Source organism: Schistocerca americana, chromosome 3 (genome assembly GCF_021461395.2).
Source record: "Schistocerca americana isolate TAMUIC-IGC-003095 chromosome 3, iqSchAmer2.1, whole genome shotgun sequence".
Lineage (NCBI taxonomy): Eukaryota > Metazoa > Arthropoda > Insecta > Orthoptera > Acrididae > Schistocerca > Schistocerca americana.
Genome location: NC_060121.1, coordinates 433,316,035 through 433,332,342, shown reverse-complemented (window position 1 = coordinate 433,332,342; position 16,308 = coordinate 433,316,035). Strand labels below are relative to the sequence as shown.

General features: G+C 43.5%; 1 protein-coding gene across 1 annotated transcript in view; it reads right to left on the bottom strand.

The window, feature by feature from the left end:
• Positions 1–5,907: 5,907 nt before the first annotated feature.
• Positions 5,908–16,308, bottom strand: part of LOC124606141 (phosphoglucomutase-like) — a 92,028-nt gene continuing 81,627 nt past the window's right edge. Inside the window, exons 6-7 of the mRNA XM_047138106.1 lie at positions 14,302–14,479; positions 5,908–6,132 (exon numbers count right to left, since the gene is read on the bottom strand). Coding sequence (XP_046994062.1) covers positions 5,908–6,132; positions 14,302–14,479 — 403 coding nt within the window. The remainder of the gene's footprint in view (positions 6,133–14,301; positions 14,480–16,308) is intronic.

Genomic DNA, 16,308 nt, shown 5'->3' with positions numbered 1-16,308 from the left:
TAAAATACACCAGTAAAAAAATGCAATCAATTTCCTCACTGCGCCATAACAAGTGTGATTTTTTGATGACAGTGCCTTTAAAGCAGAGTAACTAAACACGGTTTTCCGAAATTCCTTCACAAAAAAATAAGAAGTAAATAAATATTACAGAATTTGAGTCAAGAACAACTGTCAACATGAGTAACTTAGAAGCAGATATCCTCGATATGGTGGAGCAGCATAAAACACAAGAAAGGAAAGGCCTCCGGTCGAGAATGTATACCAGTCAGGTTCCTTTCAGAGCATGCTAATACAATAGGTCCATACTCAGCAATCATATACAACTGCTCGCTCGTAGCGAGACCCGTATCAAAGACTGCAAAGCTGCATAAGTCACATCAGTACCTAAGAAAAGAAATAGGAGTAATCTGCTGGATTAAAGATCCATATCACTAACGTCGATTTGCAGTGGGTTTTGGAATCATATACTGTGACCGAACATTATGAATTACCTCGAAGAAAACGATTTGTTGATAAATAGCAACACGTACTCAGAAAACATCGTTCTTACGTAAACCAACTAGTTCTTTATTCTCACGAAGTAATGAGTGCAATCGATAGGGGACGCCAAATTGATTCCATACTTTTACATTTCCAGAAGGCTTTTGATACTGTTTCTCACAAGCGACTTATAATTAAATTGCGTGGCTATAGAGTATCGTCTCAGTTGTTTTTCAGAATTTGTAATTTTCTGTCAGAAAGGTCACAATTCGTAATAACTGAAGGAAAGCCATCGAGTACAACAGAAGTAATATCCGGCGTTCCCCAAGGAAGTGTTACAAGCCCTCTGTTGTTCCCTATCTATATAAATGATTTAGGAGACAATCTGATGATCTAAACGAATTGCCAAATGATTTAGACAAAATATGTGTGGTGCAAAAATGGCAATTGATTCCAAATAATAAAAAGTGTGAAGTCGTCCACATGAGTAGTAAAAGGAATCCGCTAAATTTAGGTTACGAGATGAATCACAAAAATCTAAAAGCTGCAAACTCAACTCAATACCTATGGATTACAGTTAAGAGTAACTTAAATTGGAACGATCACACAGAAAGTATTGTCGGGAAAGCAACCAAAAGACTGCGATTTATTGGCAGAGCACTTAGAAAATGTAAGAGGTCTACTAAAGAGACTGCTTACATTAAGCATGTCCGTCCTCTTCTGGAGAACTGCTGTACAGTGTGGGATCCACATCAGATGGGATAGACAGAGGAAACATTAATGTGACCAACGCCTGTCTTCGAAGTCAATGTGCAATAACTCACACAGATGGCAGCGCTATCAGTGTAGAGAATATAAATGGTGTTTGGGGGGGGGGGGGGGGCGATGGCCCGAAAAACGTGTAATTGTTGTCGGAGCTATTACCTGAAGTCCAGAAGGGCATGATCACTGGCTTTCGGGACAAGGGAAGCATTTCCGAAACGACTAAGTTTGTAAACCGTTCGCGTGTCGCCATGGTTAAAGTATACCATGCATGACGAAATGATGCTTTCCAAAACTGGTGCCGAGGCCATTGTGGTGCATCATTGGCCACAGATGACACAGGTGAACGACGACTGCAGAGATGTGTACGGGTGAATAGACGAGCAAGTGTTGAGCAACTAAATGTGCAGATGAACTAAGGCGTTCCCAACAATGTCTACTCAGCGAGCATTGTTGCATACGATCATCCGCAGCAGGCGCCTGGTTCGTGCACCCGTGCCGACTGCTGTTCACCAGCAACGAAGTCTGGAAGTTTCACGCCAGTACCGCCACTCGACGTCCAGTGAGTGGCGACAGGTAGCCTTTTGAGGTGAATTACGTTTTATGCTCCATCGGACAGACGGTCGTTGGCGTGTACATCATGAAACGTCTGAAAGCAAACACCCTGGCACAATCGTTGGAGAGTTATGGCCTGGGATATGTTTTCGTGACATTCCCTGGGTGATTTCGTCATTCTGGTAGGCACAATCGATCAACACACGTATGCATCTGTTCTTTGAGACCATGACAACTCTAACATGCAGTTTCTTTTTCCTCGGCACGATGGCATCTACCAGCAGGGTAATACGACGTATCATACAGCTCGCAGTTCGTGCGTGGTTGGAAGAACGCCAACATGAGTTTATCGTACTCCCCTGGCCACCAAACTGCCAGAATTTAAACCCAATCGAGAACCTGTGGCACCAACTCCACTGGGCTGTTCGCGCAATAGAGCCTCAAACGAGATGGCCGAGGCACTAGAGTCGGTATGGCTCCACATCCCTATCGAAACCTTCCAGAATCTCTCGACTCTCTTCTTGCACTTCTCGCAGTGGTCCACCCCGCTAAAAGTTGTTAATCAGGTTTCTGACAAGTGGTCACATTAATATGACGGGACAGGGTACATAACGCTCCTCAATTATATCCATCGACAATGTGATTTTCTCAGTGTTGGGGAGTGCGCTACTGCTTCCTTCTTATGGTATGACAGCACTGTATTTTACGCAGTTTAATTCTATCGTAAACCGTATAGCTCCAGTTTTAGCTTTTAAACTTTGTTCACGTTGGTCTACAGATAACTGTGACGGCTGATACTGGCAATTTCGTGTAGGAAAATAAACTTGTATTGTATTGTATGTTAACCGGGGACCTAGAAACGACGGAGAGGCTCCGACCCCGCCGCAGCCCCAGTGGTCCACAACCCCACGATGACCACCGCAGTCCACTTCACCCCTCCCACGCCCCACACTGAACCCAGGGATATTGTGTGGTTTGGCCCCGGTGGACCCCCCGCCCCGCCTCCCCCCCCCCCCCCCCCCCCCCCAGAGAACGTCTCACACCAAACGAGTGTAATCCCTATGTTTGTGTGGTAGAGTAATGGTGGTGTGCGCCTACGTGGAGAACTTGTTTGCGCAGCAATCGCCGACATAGTGTAGCCAGCCCGCACTCGCTGACGCTCGGCTAACCGGACTGGCTAAATAAACTTGACTGTTCAAAAAATTAGTGGAACTCGTTATCAACGTCTGGTATGTTATATATGTTTTGATACAGGGAGTAAATGTGGTCTTGTTGCACAACTTGAATCTTCACTTTCAATGTATGGAGCAACTAAAGTCATTCGCCATCTGTCGGTTGTGTTATGGATTCCATTATTGCGTACCCCCTCAAAATGAAGGCAGTACCGATGTCCTAGCGTTCTATAGTGAGGTACACAGATGGCAGTCGTCGATTATGGACGTTGTATTCAACCAAGCACATGCAATGCGACATATTAATGCAGTGCAAGTTGCAGTCTGTTTGATCCAAGAAGGATGGACTTCCCATTGTGTTTCCGCAGATGCCAATGTCTCCCTATCTGTCATCCACAGATTGTCGGCACGCCAGAGGGAGACGGGTCAGTACATAAGACGAGCTGCACAACGTTGCCGACGCGTTACAGCCCCAGGTGAAGACCGATATCTGGTTGTTTCTGCTTTGCAGCCTAGTATGGGTAACGCCAGAACAATGCAAGATTATCTCAGAGGGCCCACTGGAGCCCCTGAATCCGGTCAGACTGTAAGGAACACGTTACAAGAAAGGACCTTATGTCCCAGACGTTCTGTTCAAGTGCTTCGCTTGACACGGTAACATCTCACAGCTCGCGTTCAGTTCTGCATTCCCATGTTAACTTGCAGCTTCGTCTCTGGCGAAACGTGTTACTCCCAGGCGAGTCCAGATATCCATGGACGCAAGACGATGGTCGTGTTGGTGTGTGGAGACGCCATGGTGAGCGGCAGATGCCAATTGTAGTCCAGAAAATCGTCAGACTTGGCCAGGGTTCCCTGACGGTGTGGGGAGGCATCACTGTTGACAGCCGTTCGCAGCTTGTCTCTGTCCGTCGTCGCCTTATTGCTAGGCAGTACATTTGACAGAACCAGTTGGACCATGTCGTGTCTGCTGCATATGGTGGTGGTTCTGAATTCCTCCTCATGCATCATTCTCACAGGGTCCATGTGGCGGGCTTCATCGAGGATATCTTGTGAAGCCTGAGTCCTCATGTAAAACCCATCGAGCGTTGTATCACAGGCTCTCCGACAATTCTCAAGAGCTCTCACTGATGAATGGGAGTAGATACCACAGGACCTCCTCCGCAGACTTATAAAGAGGATGCCACGTATATGATAAACGATCGCAAAGGACGTATGCGTTACTGAAGCTCTTAAAGTCCAATGAAAGCACCCAAGATGACGAGATAAATGATTGTTTCCACTTTTTCTTCCTCACCTGTCAGACATTTCCTCAATTATTGCTGAATGGAGTATGGCAGATGCCCAGAGTCATGCTCCTGTAATTCTTCTGAGAAGTGTATTTTTTAACAATAACTGAGCAACGGTTCATGTCTCCATCGCGACCGAAATGACATTACTTCGACGAAGTGTAGATTGCTGGACGGAAGGAAGGATTTTACCAGTGTGCTGGTCAGAGGAATCTTTCTGAAAGTCAACTGAAGCGACTTGCGGAGACCACAGATGGGCTGACGGGGATTTTAAATTCTCGTCCCAAGAATAAGAATCGGAACTGCAGCTCTATACCGTTCGAGTCGATTTCCAAGTATAATACACTGAAGTGCCAAAGAAACTAGTGTAAACATGCGTATCCAAATACAGAGACAGGTAAACAGGCAGAATACGGCGTTGCATTCGGCAACGCCTATATAAGACAACAAGTGTTAGGCGCAGTTGTTGGATCGGTTACTGCTGCTACAATGGCATGTTATCAATATATAAGTGAGTTTCAACGTGGTGTTGCAGTCGGCGCACGGGCGACGGGACACAGCGTCTTCGAGGCAGCGACGAAGTGGGATTTTCCCGTATGACCATTTCACGAGTGTACCGTGAATATCAGGAATCTGGTAAAACATCAAATCTCCGACATATCTGCAATCGGAGAAAGATCCTACAAGAACGGGACCAACGACGACTGAAGAAAATCGTTCAACGTGACAGAAGTGCAACCCTTACGCAAATTGCTGCAGATTTCAGTGCTAGGCCATCAAGAAGTGTCAGCGTGCGAACCATTGAACGAACATCTTCGATATGGGCTTTCGGAACCGAAGGTCCACTCGTGTACCCTTGATGACTGCACGACGCAAAGCTTTACGTCTCGCCTGGGCCCGTCAACACCGACGTTGTACTGTTGATCACTGGAAACATGTTGCCTGGTCGGACGAATCTCGTTTCAAATTGTACCGAGCGGATGGACGTTTAGGGATGTGGAGACAACCTCATGAATACATGGACACTGCATGTCAGCAGGGGACTATTCAAGCTGGTGGAAGCTTTGTAATGGGTGTGGGACCTGTAAGCATCCTGTCTGATCACCTACATCCATTCATACCCATTGTGCATTACGACGGACTTGGTCAACTCCTGCAGGACAGTGCGACACCTCATACGTCCAGAATTGCTACAGAGTGGCTCCAGGAACACTCTTCTGAGTTTAAACACTTCCGCTGGCCACCAAACTGCCTAGACGTGAACATTATTGAGCATATCAGGGATGCCTTGCAATGTGCTGTTCAGAAGAGATCTCCACCCCCTCGTACTCTTACGGATTTATGGACAGCCCTGCAGGATTCTTGGTGTTAGTTCCCTCGAGAACTGCTTCAGACGTTAGCCGAGTCCATGCCACGTCGTGTTGCGGCACTTCTGCGTGCTACACGATATTAGGCAGGTGTACCAGTTTCTTTGACTTTTCAGTGTATTAGTCGAAAACAGATAAACGATGTAAATTTCTGGTTTATCACAATGACGGATGGTACGCGACTCCGGGCTCAGAAGCAAATTACTGCCGTAGATTCAAGAGAAAGATTTTATTAATGGAAAAACAAATGTCTTTGCCGGACAGAGAAAAGAGAAGTAGAGAGAGTTAGGTGACGACGTCGGGCTTGGTCCTGCCGGTGAACTCCTCCAGGCGGAGTACGTCGAGGGCGGCCCTGTAGAGCGGCTGCACCACCTCCGCCGGGTCCAGGTCGGTGCGCTCGGGGTCGGGCTCGTAGCGCTCGCAGTAGATGCGCACCGTGCTGCCCGAGCTGTCGGTGCCGCCCAGGCGGAACACCAGCCGGCTGTCGCCCTCGAAGCGCACCCAGATGCCCTGCAACAAGGCGCCCCCCTCGCTACTCGCTAGCTTCCTGCCCGCAGTAGACGCATCACTGTCACATCCGTATGTTGCGAACTACAAGACTTTTTTTTTCTTCCAAAAATGCCGGCCGTTGTGGCCGAGCGGTTCTAGGCGCTCCAGTCTGGAACCGCGTGACCGCTACGGTCGCAGGTTCGAATCCTGCCTTGGGCATGGATGTGTGTGATGTCCTTAGGTTAGTTAGGTTTTATTAGTTCTAAGTTCTAGGTGAATGATGAACTCAGCAGTTAAGTCGCATAGTGCTCAGAGCCATTCTTCCAAAAATTGCCTCCAAAATACAGGTGCGTCTTATACTCGAAATTAATATAAAAATTCCCATGTTTGATTCAAAATTCCCGTCAGTCTTAAAAACACCGTATATTCTATGCAACGGGAAACCCATTTATTTCCGGCAATAATGGATTCAACTGGTAGCAGCAGTTCACCGGTGCGACGAACTTCAGTTGCGAGGATTCTCAAGCTTTCTAACACTGTCTCCCTGCCGCTCCGCCAACAAACCCGAAACACAGTCTTAGCCTATGATGCGTCATTGCAGTCTACATCGCCAGTGAGCTTGAACTGAAAGTGATTTGAATTATCGGTAACAGTACAAAATTTCTATTAATAGTTAGTTTCGTAATGGAAAAAAGGTGTTACATGATGTGGGCCATAAATTGGAAGTAATCATATATGCAGAAGAACATGGAAACAGCAGCTGAGCGGTGTTTCGTCCCTCCATCAACAGAAAAAAAACATTCGCAACTGGCGGGCTAGTAAAGCAAAACTGAAAAAAAGAGGAAGACTAAATGTGCAAATAGAGGACAGTACAAAATGGCCAAAACTAGGAGATGACTGTGGTGTCACCGCCAGACACCACATTTGCTAGGTGGTAGTTTTAAATCGGCCGCGGTCCATTAGTACATGTCGGACCCGCGTGTCGCCACTGTGTGATCGCAGACCGAGCGCCACCACAAGGCAGGTCTCGAGATACGGAATAGCACTCGCCCCAGTTGTACGGACGACGTAGCTAGCGACTATACTGACGAAGCCTCGCTCATTTGCAGAGCAGATAGTTAGAATAGCCTTCAGCTAAGTCAATGGCTGCGGCCTAGCAAGGCGCCATTAGTAACATTGCATGTATCTAAAGAGTCTCACTTGTATCGCCACAATCTCCAGATGTACCACAAGGATGGATTAAAGTTAAGTATTCCAGCAGCTACGTACTTTTCTTTATAGCAGTCATTACGTATCCTGTTTCAGACCTCACGCACCCTGCTTTGGCTTAGTGCGTGCCTTTCGGCTTCCTCTCATTGTGTCTAGGCTGTCTTGTCCAGACACAACAATGACGTTGTCAGATGTGAGGTCCGCGAGTTATGCAAAACACCGTTTTTCTCAGTACCCAACAATTTTAACTGGGAACACGGCCAATACAAGTAGCTGCAAATCAAAATGATGGATACTAGGAGATGACGTATCGAAATGGATTCGAGAACACCGTCAAAATACCACTGTAATTAGTACAAAAATGATTCAATTACGCCCTCTTAATCTAGCGCTACAGTGGAACTTAGCAAATATTTGGGAATTTGTGGCAAGTTCCCATGGGACCAAACTGCTAAGGTCATCTGTCCCTACTACTTAATCTAACTTACGCTAAGGACAACACACACACCCATGACCGAGGGAGGACTCGAACCTCCGACGGGGGTTCCGCGCGAACCGTGGCAAGACGCCTTAGACCGCAGACTTCAAGAATGGAGTTGGTAGGTTCTACAGGTTCGTGATGCGTCATCGACTTAACATGCGAACCAGACCAAAATATATTAGAAAATACGAAACATCATGAAGAGAAAACATTATCTTCCCAGCGCATTATTTTTCAACATCGAACGAAAACCAGTGTGTTACTATGCCAAATAGCGAGTTAGGACGAAATTTCTGACATCTGATATACCGTATAACAGAACTGTAGCCATGAGAGATGCTAGAACTGTAACTATAAAAAGTGGACATGAAAAAATTCACTACACTGTTGTCCTTTCATGTTGCGCTAACTGTACTAAACTTAATCCAACGATCATTTTCAAGCGCAAAATTATGCCAAAACCTTCTGAAATACCGCCAGGTGTTGTCGTTCACGTACATGACAGGGCTTGTACGGACGAGGCTGGTATGAAATCATGGATTAACAGAGTGTGGGAGAGAAGGAAAGGTGCTTCATTGAAGAAGAGTTCTCTTTTTGTGCTAGATCAGTTTAGTAGCCATTCGAAAAATTCTGTGAAAGAGAAATTGTGTCAGGGAAATACAGAGCTTGCTGTTATTCCGGAGGACTTACTTCGCAACTGCAACCTTAACAAATAAACCATTTTGAATTTATATGAGAGGGGAATGAAACAAATCGATGGAGTATGAAATGCATCACGAATTCACCCTGAAGGGAGCTTAAAAAAACCTACAATCAGATATGTGTGTCAGTGGATAAAACAATCGTGGTCTAGAGTGAGAGAAGACATTATTGTTACACCTTTTAAACAGTGCGGCATAAGTAACGCTCTCGATGACAGTGAAGACCATATACGAAGAGGACAACGATGAAAATGAAGACGAAGAGGAAGAAGAAGCAGAAGAAGGCGAAGAAACTTCAGATGATGATTTTCAGGGATTTTAAAGGTCAGTTCTGTTTTATAAAATAAGAATTTTTTTTAGTCTAACTTTGCAGTCTAATAATAAAAATGGTAAAAATGTTTTTTTTAATACCTAAACATTAAGGAGCGTCTTACAGTCCATAGGGTTTTATAGTCCATAAAATACAATATGCTTACACGAAGGCAATGCTCTAACGATGACTTTACTGGGTCGAAACGGTAGACAGCAAGTGTTTATACCGTTAACTCCAAATCCAATGACTTGCACAAAGAAAGACAGATAGAAAGAAAATTGTACTCTGCCAAGCAATCGCCCCACCGACTCTAAATAGACTGCATCTAGCATCGCCCCATTAGGGGAAGGTGCGGTAAAGTAGCCACTCAAAGTGAAATTGAATTTTCATGAAACAATGGCTATTAACTGAAGCTTGTGGTGTATTCACCTCGAATCTACATACTTTAAAGTATCACACCAAATATTTATAGCTAATGTAAGAGTTATTTTATAGGATATATAAATGTTTTTCTAAATGCTTACTTAGTGGCCACTTTTCCGTAACTAATGGGATAAAGTGGCGAGACGTTTCCCACCATTCCCAAAAAGATTGTTCAGTTTTCATAAATCGATAGGCTTATAGTTTTTATTTCACCTTTGATTATTATTAGAAGAACAATAATACAAATGAGAAAGGAACGTGTTGCAATTCATTGTTGGCACAAAAGTCAACAATTCCTAATGATATAGAGAAATAAAGGATTAATTATGGGTTACCATTTCAGTCTAATTTATTCACAATTTATCCACTCAGAAACAATATTAAGATATGTACAAAATTAGCTTGTGAAGCTGTCATCGTCTTCACCATATCCAGCGCACATTTCATGAGACCAGCGTTTACAGTTCCGAAATCTTATCTCCACCCAGTCTTACCCTGCCATTTCAGGCTCTTTGTTGAAACGATGTGGTATTTTGTTGTGCTCTGCCAATGGGAATGCTGATCACCGCAGGTCATTCAACGTAATTGCATAAAATTACTCATCTAAACGTAATTAAGGATTTATAGCTCTTGTTCTTCAATAAACACTGCCCTTAAGTTGCCCATAACCTTTTTACTGCCAACGACACCTCTATATTTCCAGAGAACTCTTCGTTTTAGCGTATATTACCTGGAATATGGAATTGTTTTGCTGCTGCTGAAAAAGACATGTTATCTTTCTCTATTGCTTCAGTTACCTTTTGCCTCGTAACAGGATCCCACGTCTGTTGCTCTGTTTTCTGGATGTATTTTCTTGGCATTTTGAAGCTCTTGCAAACCCTTGCAGAAGAGCAGCATAACAGATATTAGTTTTGCGTATAAAACGATTTCTAATGTTTTAATTTCAACTGTTATACTATGCATAAAATATGGAAATAGCTAATTCTCATTGGGGCAAACAGACTGAAAATGAATTGTTGAGAATAATGGCCATCTGTCGGGAAACGTTGCCACCTTGGCCACTTTTCCCGACGTGTAGCGTGGCCTGTTTTCCCGACCGAACGCCATGTCAGTATCAGTGGCTCACACGCGAAAACAATACAACCGAGGGAAACAACAGTGACTTATATTTATAAATCAAAAGGCATTGCGTAACCCGTGATATCGCAAAAACCTATTGATCTACATAAAAACAACTAACATGAAACGATCGAAAAACCTAAATGTTTTCACAGAAAGGTAAAGGAGAAAGCTTCTTTTTTCAGCGTCACTGACAACACTAATGGTGTCGATTACAGCTAATATGGCCACTTCTTGATAGGAAGCAACACTTTTAACGTCGTCAAATAAACAGTGGCCACCTTTCTCAACCTGCGCACTTTACCCTTCTTTCCCCCACGTGCCAGAACCTTATTCTTTTACTTTCTAAGCATTTTTTAGACATTAATGTGATACCCTGATTGATAAATGAAAGAAAAAGCTGTTTTAAAAAACTTCAGTACATTAGTACAATAACTAAAGACCGTCCCATTTTAGAATATTGGCCAAATTAGCTGTCAAAACGCACAGTATTAATGTCAATGCAGAAAACTATAAGAAACGTGGTGAATAAAATAAAAACACTGTTTGTAATACCAGAATACTAATTTTCTCTGAAATGAAATTTACCCAAGTCCACATGTTCTGTAAAATCTTACAACTTTCACAGTGGCGCATGATGAGGATCAGTTATAGGACAATTATGTTTGCAAATGCGAAGCAGGTGTGTGTTTAAGAATACTTATTTATTGAGTCAAAGTTCGACATGAATTATTGAGTGTCCATTCAGTATGAAATGAAACAAAACAGTTGTCATGTATACCAGTATTGCCCTGTCACACATTTTTCTCGTTTCTCCCCCCCCCCCCCCTTTTGCAGTCAACTGTGTTTTACTTGACACAATAAAGTGGTTTCGTGGAGCTAGTCATACACCTTCGCTCATCCGTCCTCCCATCACTTTGCTAACAAGTGGTCCTCTGTATTTCAGTGTTGATCTAGTTTTCTTTGAAAGGTGCGTTATTATTCTCCTTTGGACATCCAAAAGTGAGCGCTTCTCATTTAGGTTAGCAATTCGATGCACGCTCCAAGTGTTTACTATGTAGGTATCAATCACATGGGTGAATAATGGCCACTATCAATTCATTGATCTATAATGTGATATCTGCTTGCTCAGGAGATCTATGCCTGCTACCAATACATGCTGTCACGAGGAAGCTTATGATACCCATTCCCAAGTAGTGTTCCTATAAAGGACCATAGCCCTTCTTTGGCTAGAAGCAAATTTATGTTGTTCTGTGGACAAGCATAGATTTTACTTTGTTCTATAATATTATTCACTAGTTCCTCAAACACCTTGTGCTCTGTCTCATTTACTAGACATTCTGCAACATAATTTTCATTGCTCTTACCAGGTTAACTAGTGTTTCTGTACGTAGGTTCACATTTGTACCACTTACACTTACGTTCTGCGTTTTTTCTTTTGCGTTTTCCAGTCCACATCCTAACGCTTTTCTTCGCTTAGCTTCTGGCGGTAAATCAGTAACATTAGCTTCATCCCTTGTGGTTATACGTTCTATAGTGCCGGCTACATCTTGTACAATATAGCCATTGTTCAGTGAATTTTGTTCAATGTCTTCTTCATCTGTCATTTGATCAACATCAGGTGGAATTATCACCAATCTTAAGCCATCAGCATCGTCTTCACTCACTTCATAGCTCTCCAGTTCTGATAAAACTTCTTCAGTTTTAAGTTCACGTGGCATGCTTTTACCCAATTGGAATAGTAATATGTGAAAAGGAATATTTCATTCTACTAACAAACCCTGGAGAAAAACTCATATAATGTAAAGCAGGTCTCAGTAATTTAAATAATAATTTTTGTATATGATATTTGTACAAATATGCACATCTCCAAAGGAGTTGTAATGTAACATGCAATTGCCCCTTAATTGGGAAGTATTGCACTTACTACAGGAAATCTTAAATATACTGAACGTACATTCATAACAAATATATTTTTATAACAAACACACTCAGACAACTAAATCACAATTCATTATTGTACAGGAACTACCATCAGGCATATAGTACAGCCAAGTACGTAAACAGAAAATTAGCAAATTAATTCATTTCCTAAAATAAACCAATTAGAGAAAAATTGTTTCTTTTCAATTTGTAGACATTACAGAAGTCAGTTCAACCTTTAGTACAACAATCGAAGCTAGAAGTTTCGTTGCTTATGTAGAAATAAATAAAATATTGGCAACCCAAAAAGGGACATGGGTTAATAATGGGTTAAGGATCCACTGCAGTAACATTCTTGCATTGAAAGGTCTCAGTTTACTTGTCGCTTCAAATTCTGATAAAATTCCAAGTTTTTGATGACTGCCTCCATTAACATCGTCAGTGCTAAAACAAGCTCTCGTGAACTGGTGAGGCTCCCACTTTTATGCCCATAGGAGAGCATCTTGGCTGTATTACGTCACGACTACACGGAAATGGTGCGTACAGAGGTGGCGCCCACTGCTTCCATAGATTTAGTTTGCGCGCTCTATCTATGGCTACTTGCAGTGTCATCCCTCGCATAAGCTGGTAAACTGTGAGAAGACTTCATCTGTGCTTTTTCTCTATCAAGTGCACGTTTCCATGCATTGCTAAGTGCACAACCTACTGGGATGTGGGAAACCGGATAAATGCCACGTCCAAGCGGGCCTACTATATAAAAAAAGAATATTACACATTTTACACAGTGAAATGAGAAGTAATTGCTTGTTGAAGAATTAAATTTTAAATGTTTTAATAGATACGCTGTAAATTGAGAGTACACAAATACCCTTAGCATTACAGTACTCCGAAAACTATATTCTGAACACTACATCTGGCAAATGCAGTGGATACACCGGTTCCCGTCCGATCACTGAAGCTAAGCGCTGTTGGGCGTGGCCGGCACTTGGATGGGTGACCATCCAGCCGCCATGCGCTGTAGCCATTTTTCGGGGTGCACTCAGCCTCTTGATGCCAAATGAGGAGCTACTCGAGCAAATAGTAGCGGTTTCGGTCAAGAATACCATCATAACGACCGGGAGAGCGGTGTGCTGACGCCACGCCCCTCCTATCCGCATCCTCCTCTGAGGATGACACGGCGGTCGGATAGTCCCGGTAGGCCACTCGTGGCCTGAAGACGGAGTACGACAGGCATATGTCCTCCATTGTAAGTAAGGCGTTGTCTGAGTCTAGCCTGACGTTAGCATAACATCTCGTAATATATTGATAGGTATTTAGGCGTGTGATTGTTATGGATGCAACGGGCTGAAAGACTTTTGTTTCTCGGTCCTCCCATAAACGCCAAGACGTCCCGGAAAAGTGAAACGAAATGATCGTATATAGTATTTTTGGTCGGAAGACCACGTACAGCATCGTTTGGAAGCCTGGTCAAGTTTTTCTATCTGACGCTACTTTGGCGACTCGCGCGTCGATTAAGACGAGATGAAATGATTAGAACAACACAAACACCCACTTCCCGAGCGAAAAATATCTCCGACCCGGCTGAAACAAAGCATAAACAGCATTCATAGAGATAGACTCAAGTTAATTTCACGCGAATGACGAATTAGTTTTGGGAGTTCACGACAAATGATTCTTGGTACACTTGCCACTAGTCCGTACCCATTTCATGTTCTGGCTTTCTTCAGACTGATACTGAATTGGCACGTCTGCATGGCGGGACCGACTGCGTGCGAGTTCGATTTTATTCGGGGGTGACGGAAGCGAAGGGGAGGGGGGGGGGGGGGAGCGAGGAGGGGGGCGAGCTCTGAGTACGCCCTTATAGTTGCCCCTTTCTGGTACACTTCCTCGTATTTATTACTCAGAAATTTCGTTACTTCATTAAGTACATGCTTTTCTCATTCAGATGAAAAGAATGAACGATTCGCATGTTAACGGCCTGAGAGTACAAATTACTACTGAAATTTTGAATGTCTGCTCACCTGGTCTTTGGTTACAGTTCCATCGATAGGGTCGACGTAGCGGTACTTCTCAGCGGCCTCGACTATCAAGTCGGCGTCCCCGAAGCATTCGCCAACCATGGTCCCACTGGCCACCAACTGCTCCAGAGCGAACATCATTCGCTTGCAGCTATCCCGGTTGCACTTCTCGAAGTCGTATCTGCGTAAAGAAAGCAGACAGCACTCCGTCAACATTATATGCACAAGGAAAGGTTGTTCTTCAGGAGGCGTTTCGTTATTGTTGTCTGGAGAGTATTTTCCAGGGATCATAGTGCCGGCCTATGCTGGTGATCGCGGCTCCTGCTGCCTTGGCACTTCGACACTCCACTGATGCTCTAACTACTGTGCTGCGCTCAGGTGTGGATCGAAGGCAGAAGGGAGGGGAGGGGGGAGCGGGTGTGGAGAGGGGCTTAGGAGTCATCCCCCTCCAAAAACAAAAGCACTGTACTAACCAGTAATGTAAACAAGTTATTACGAATATACCAAAACATTTTACAGTTTTATTGCTATTATTATTAAAATCCTATCATGTGTGGCACGTTGATTGTAGCGGTAATAACAAATTATATTTGGTGTTGGGGAGGGAGGGGAGTGGGATAGACATTGAGGAACTGTGACCACCCCAGAATCTATCGCTCGATCCATCCCTGGCTGTGTTTCAGGGCAGTTTTTTTTTTTTTTTTTTTTTTTTTTTTTTTTTAGAGAGGAGGGCGGGCTGTAGGAGAATTTGTCGAGGATGCCCTTCACGGCCATGTGGTTCAAGAATACTATTGTAGTTTAAGTCTTTCCTTTTTTAGTGTTCATGAATGACACAAGCGGAAAGGGATTCCTAAGTCTCTCAATTGGAAATGTGTTTGAAGCGGATTTTTGGGAAAGAGTCTGGTTTTTGTATTACAGCCAGGCAAAAACCTTTGAAAATGGCGAAGGACAGCCCAGTTAAGAAGCACTCTGCACATTTCCCACTACTAATCCCCGACTCCCAATGAGATGTAGTTTGCCCCCAGCGCTGGACGGCGAGAAATGTTCTCCTCCAGACTGCGACATGGTCACACTTCCCCGGGGAAGCGATTTTACTTATTTTTTCCGCAGCCAACACTCGGAGATATTTTCTATAGCCAGGCATACGTCATACCCTTCACTCCACGGCTGACGAAATATACTGGCGCTTTGATGAAGTCAGCTTTGTTAGTGATATGACCGGAACACAGCCCTCTTGTTACCCAGCTCAGCGTGCACCGACTCTCGCGTATTTTCCGTTTGTGCTTCGCATAATTACAAATCATGTTACTCATCGTTGATTATTGTTTACTCTTGATACTAAAAGAATTCTACTCTTAGTAATACTATTGTCTTTAAATTACTTCAAACCCTTGGGCTCCAAACAGCTTGATTAATACAGTTTAGCAACACACTATGTTGTTTCGACTTTTTATAAAAAGAAAAGGTGTGACACTGACAATGATACTCATAAATAATTGTTTTAATTACACTTCGCTACTGCATTTTGTTTATCAAGTAGCATCACACGCAGCTATTTGTAAACAACGTTGTCTACTTTAGTAAAGCCTGTTTTAAGTCAATCATCATACTTCAAATTCAGTCTCCCCCCCCCCCCCCTCTCTCTCTCTCCCACACACACACAAACACACACACACACACACACACACACACACACACACTACGGAATATATTTTTCTGTTTCATCACTAAATCACATACACAGAGATCTTGAAGAGTTCATGTCAAAATATTAAATGAAGAATACCCAAAAACTCTGCAGATCAAACACATATACACACACGACCTTAAATTGAAACCTATTTTCTTTCTTTAGCAGATTCTTCAAAATCCACAGTTAAATGATTGTAGCAAATGGAAGGGGTGGGCGCCGAAAGATTGAGAAAAATGTATCTAGTATTTACATACAATAGGCCCTATTCGTTTCCAGTAAGTCTTCTCCTCTCTCTCTCTCTCTCTCTCTCTCTCTCT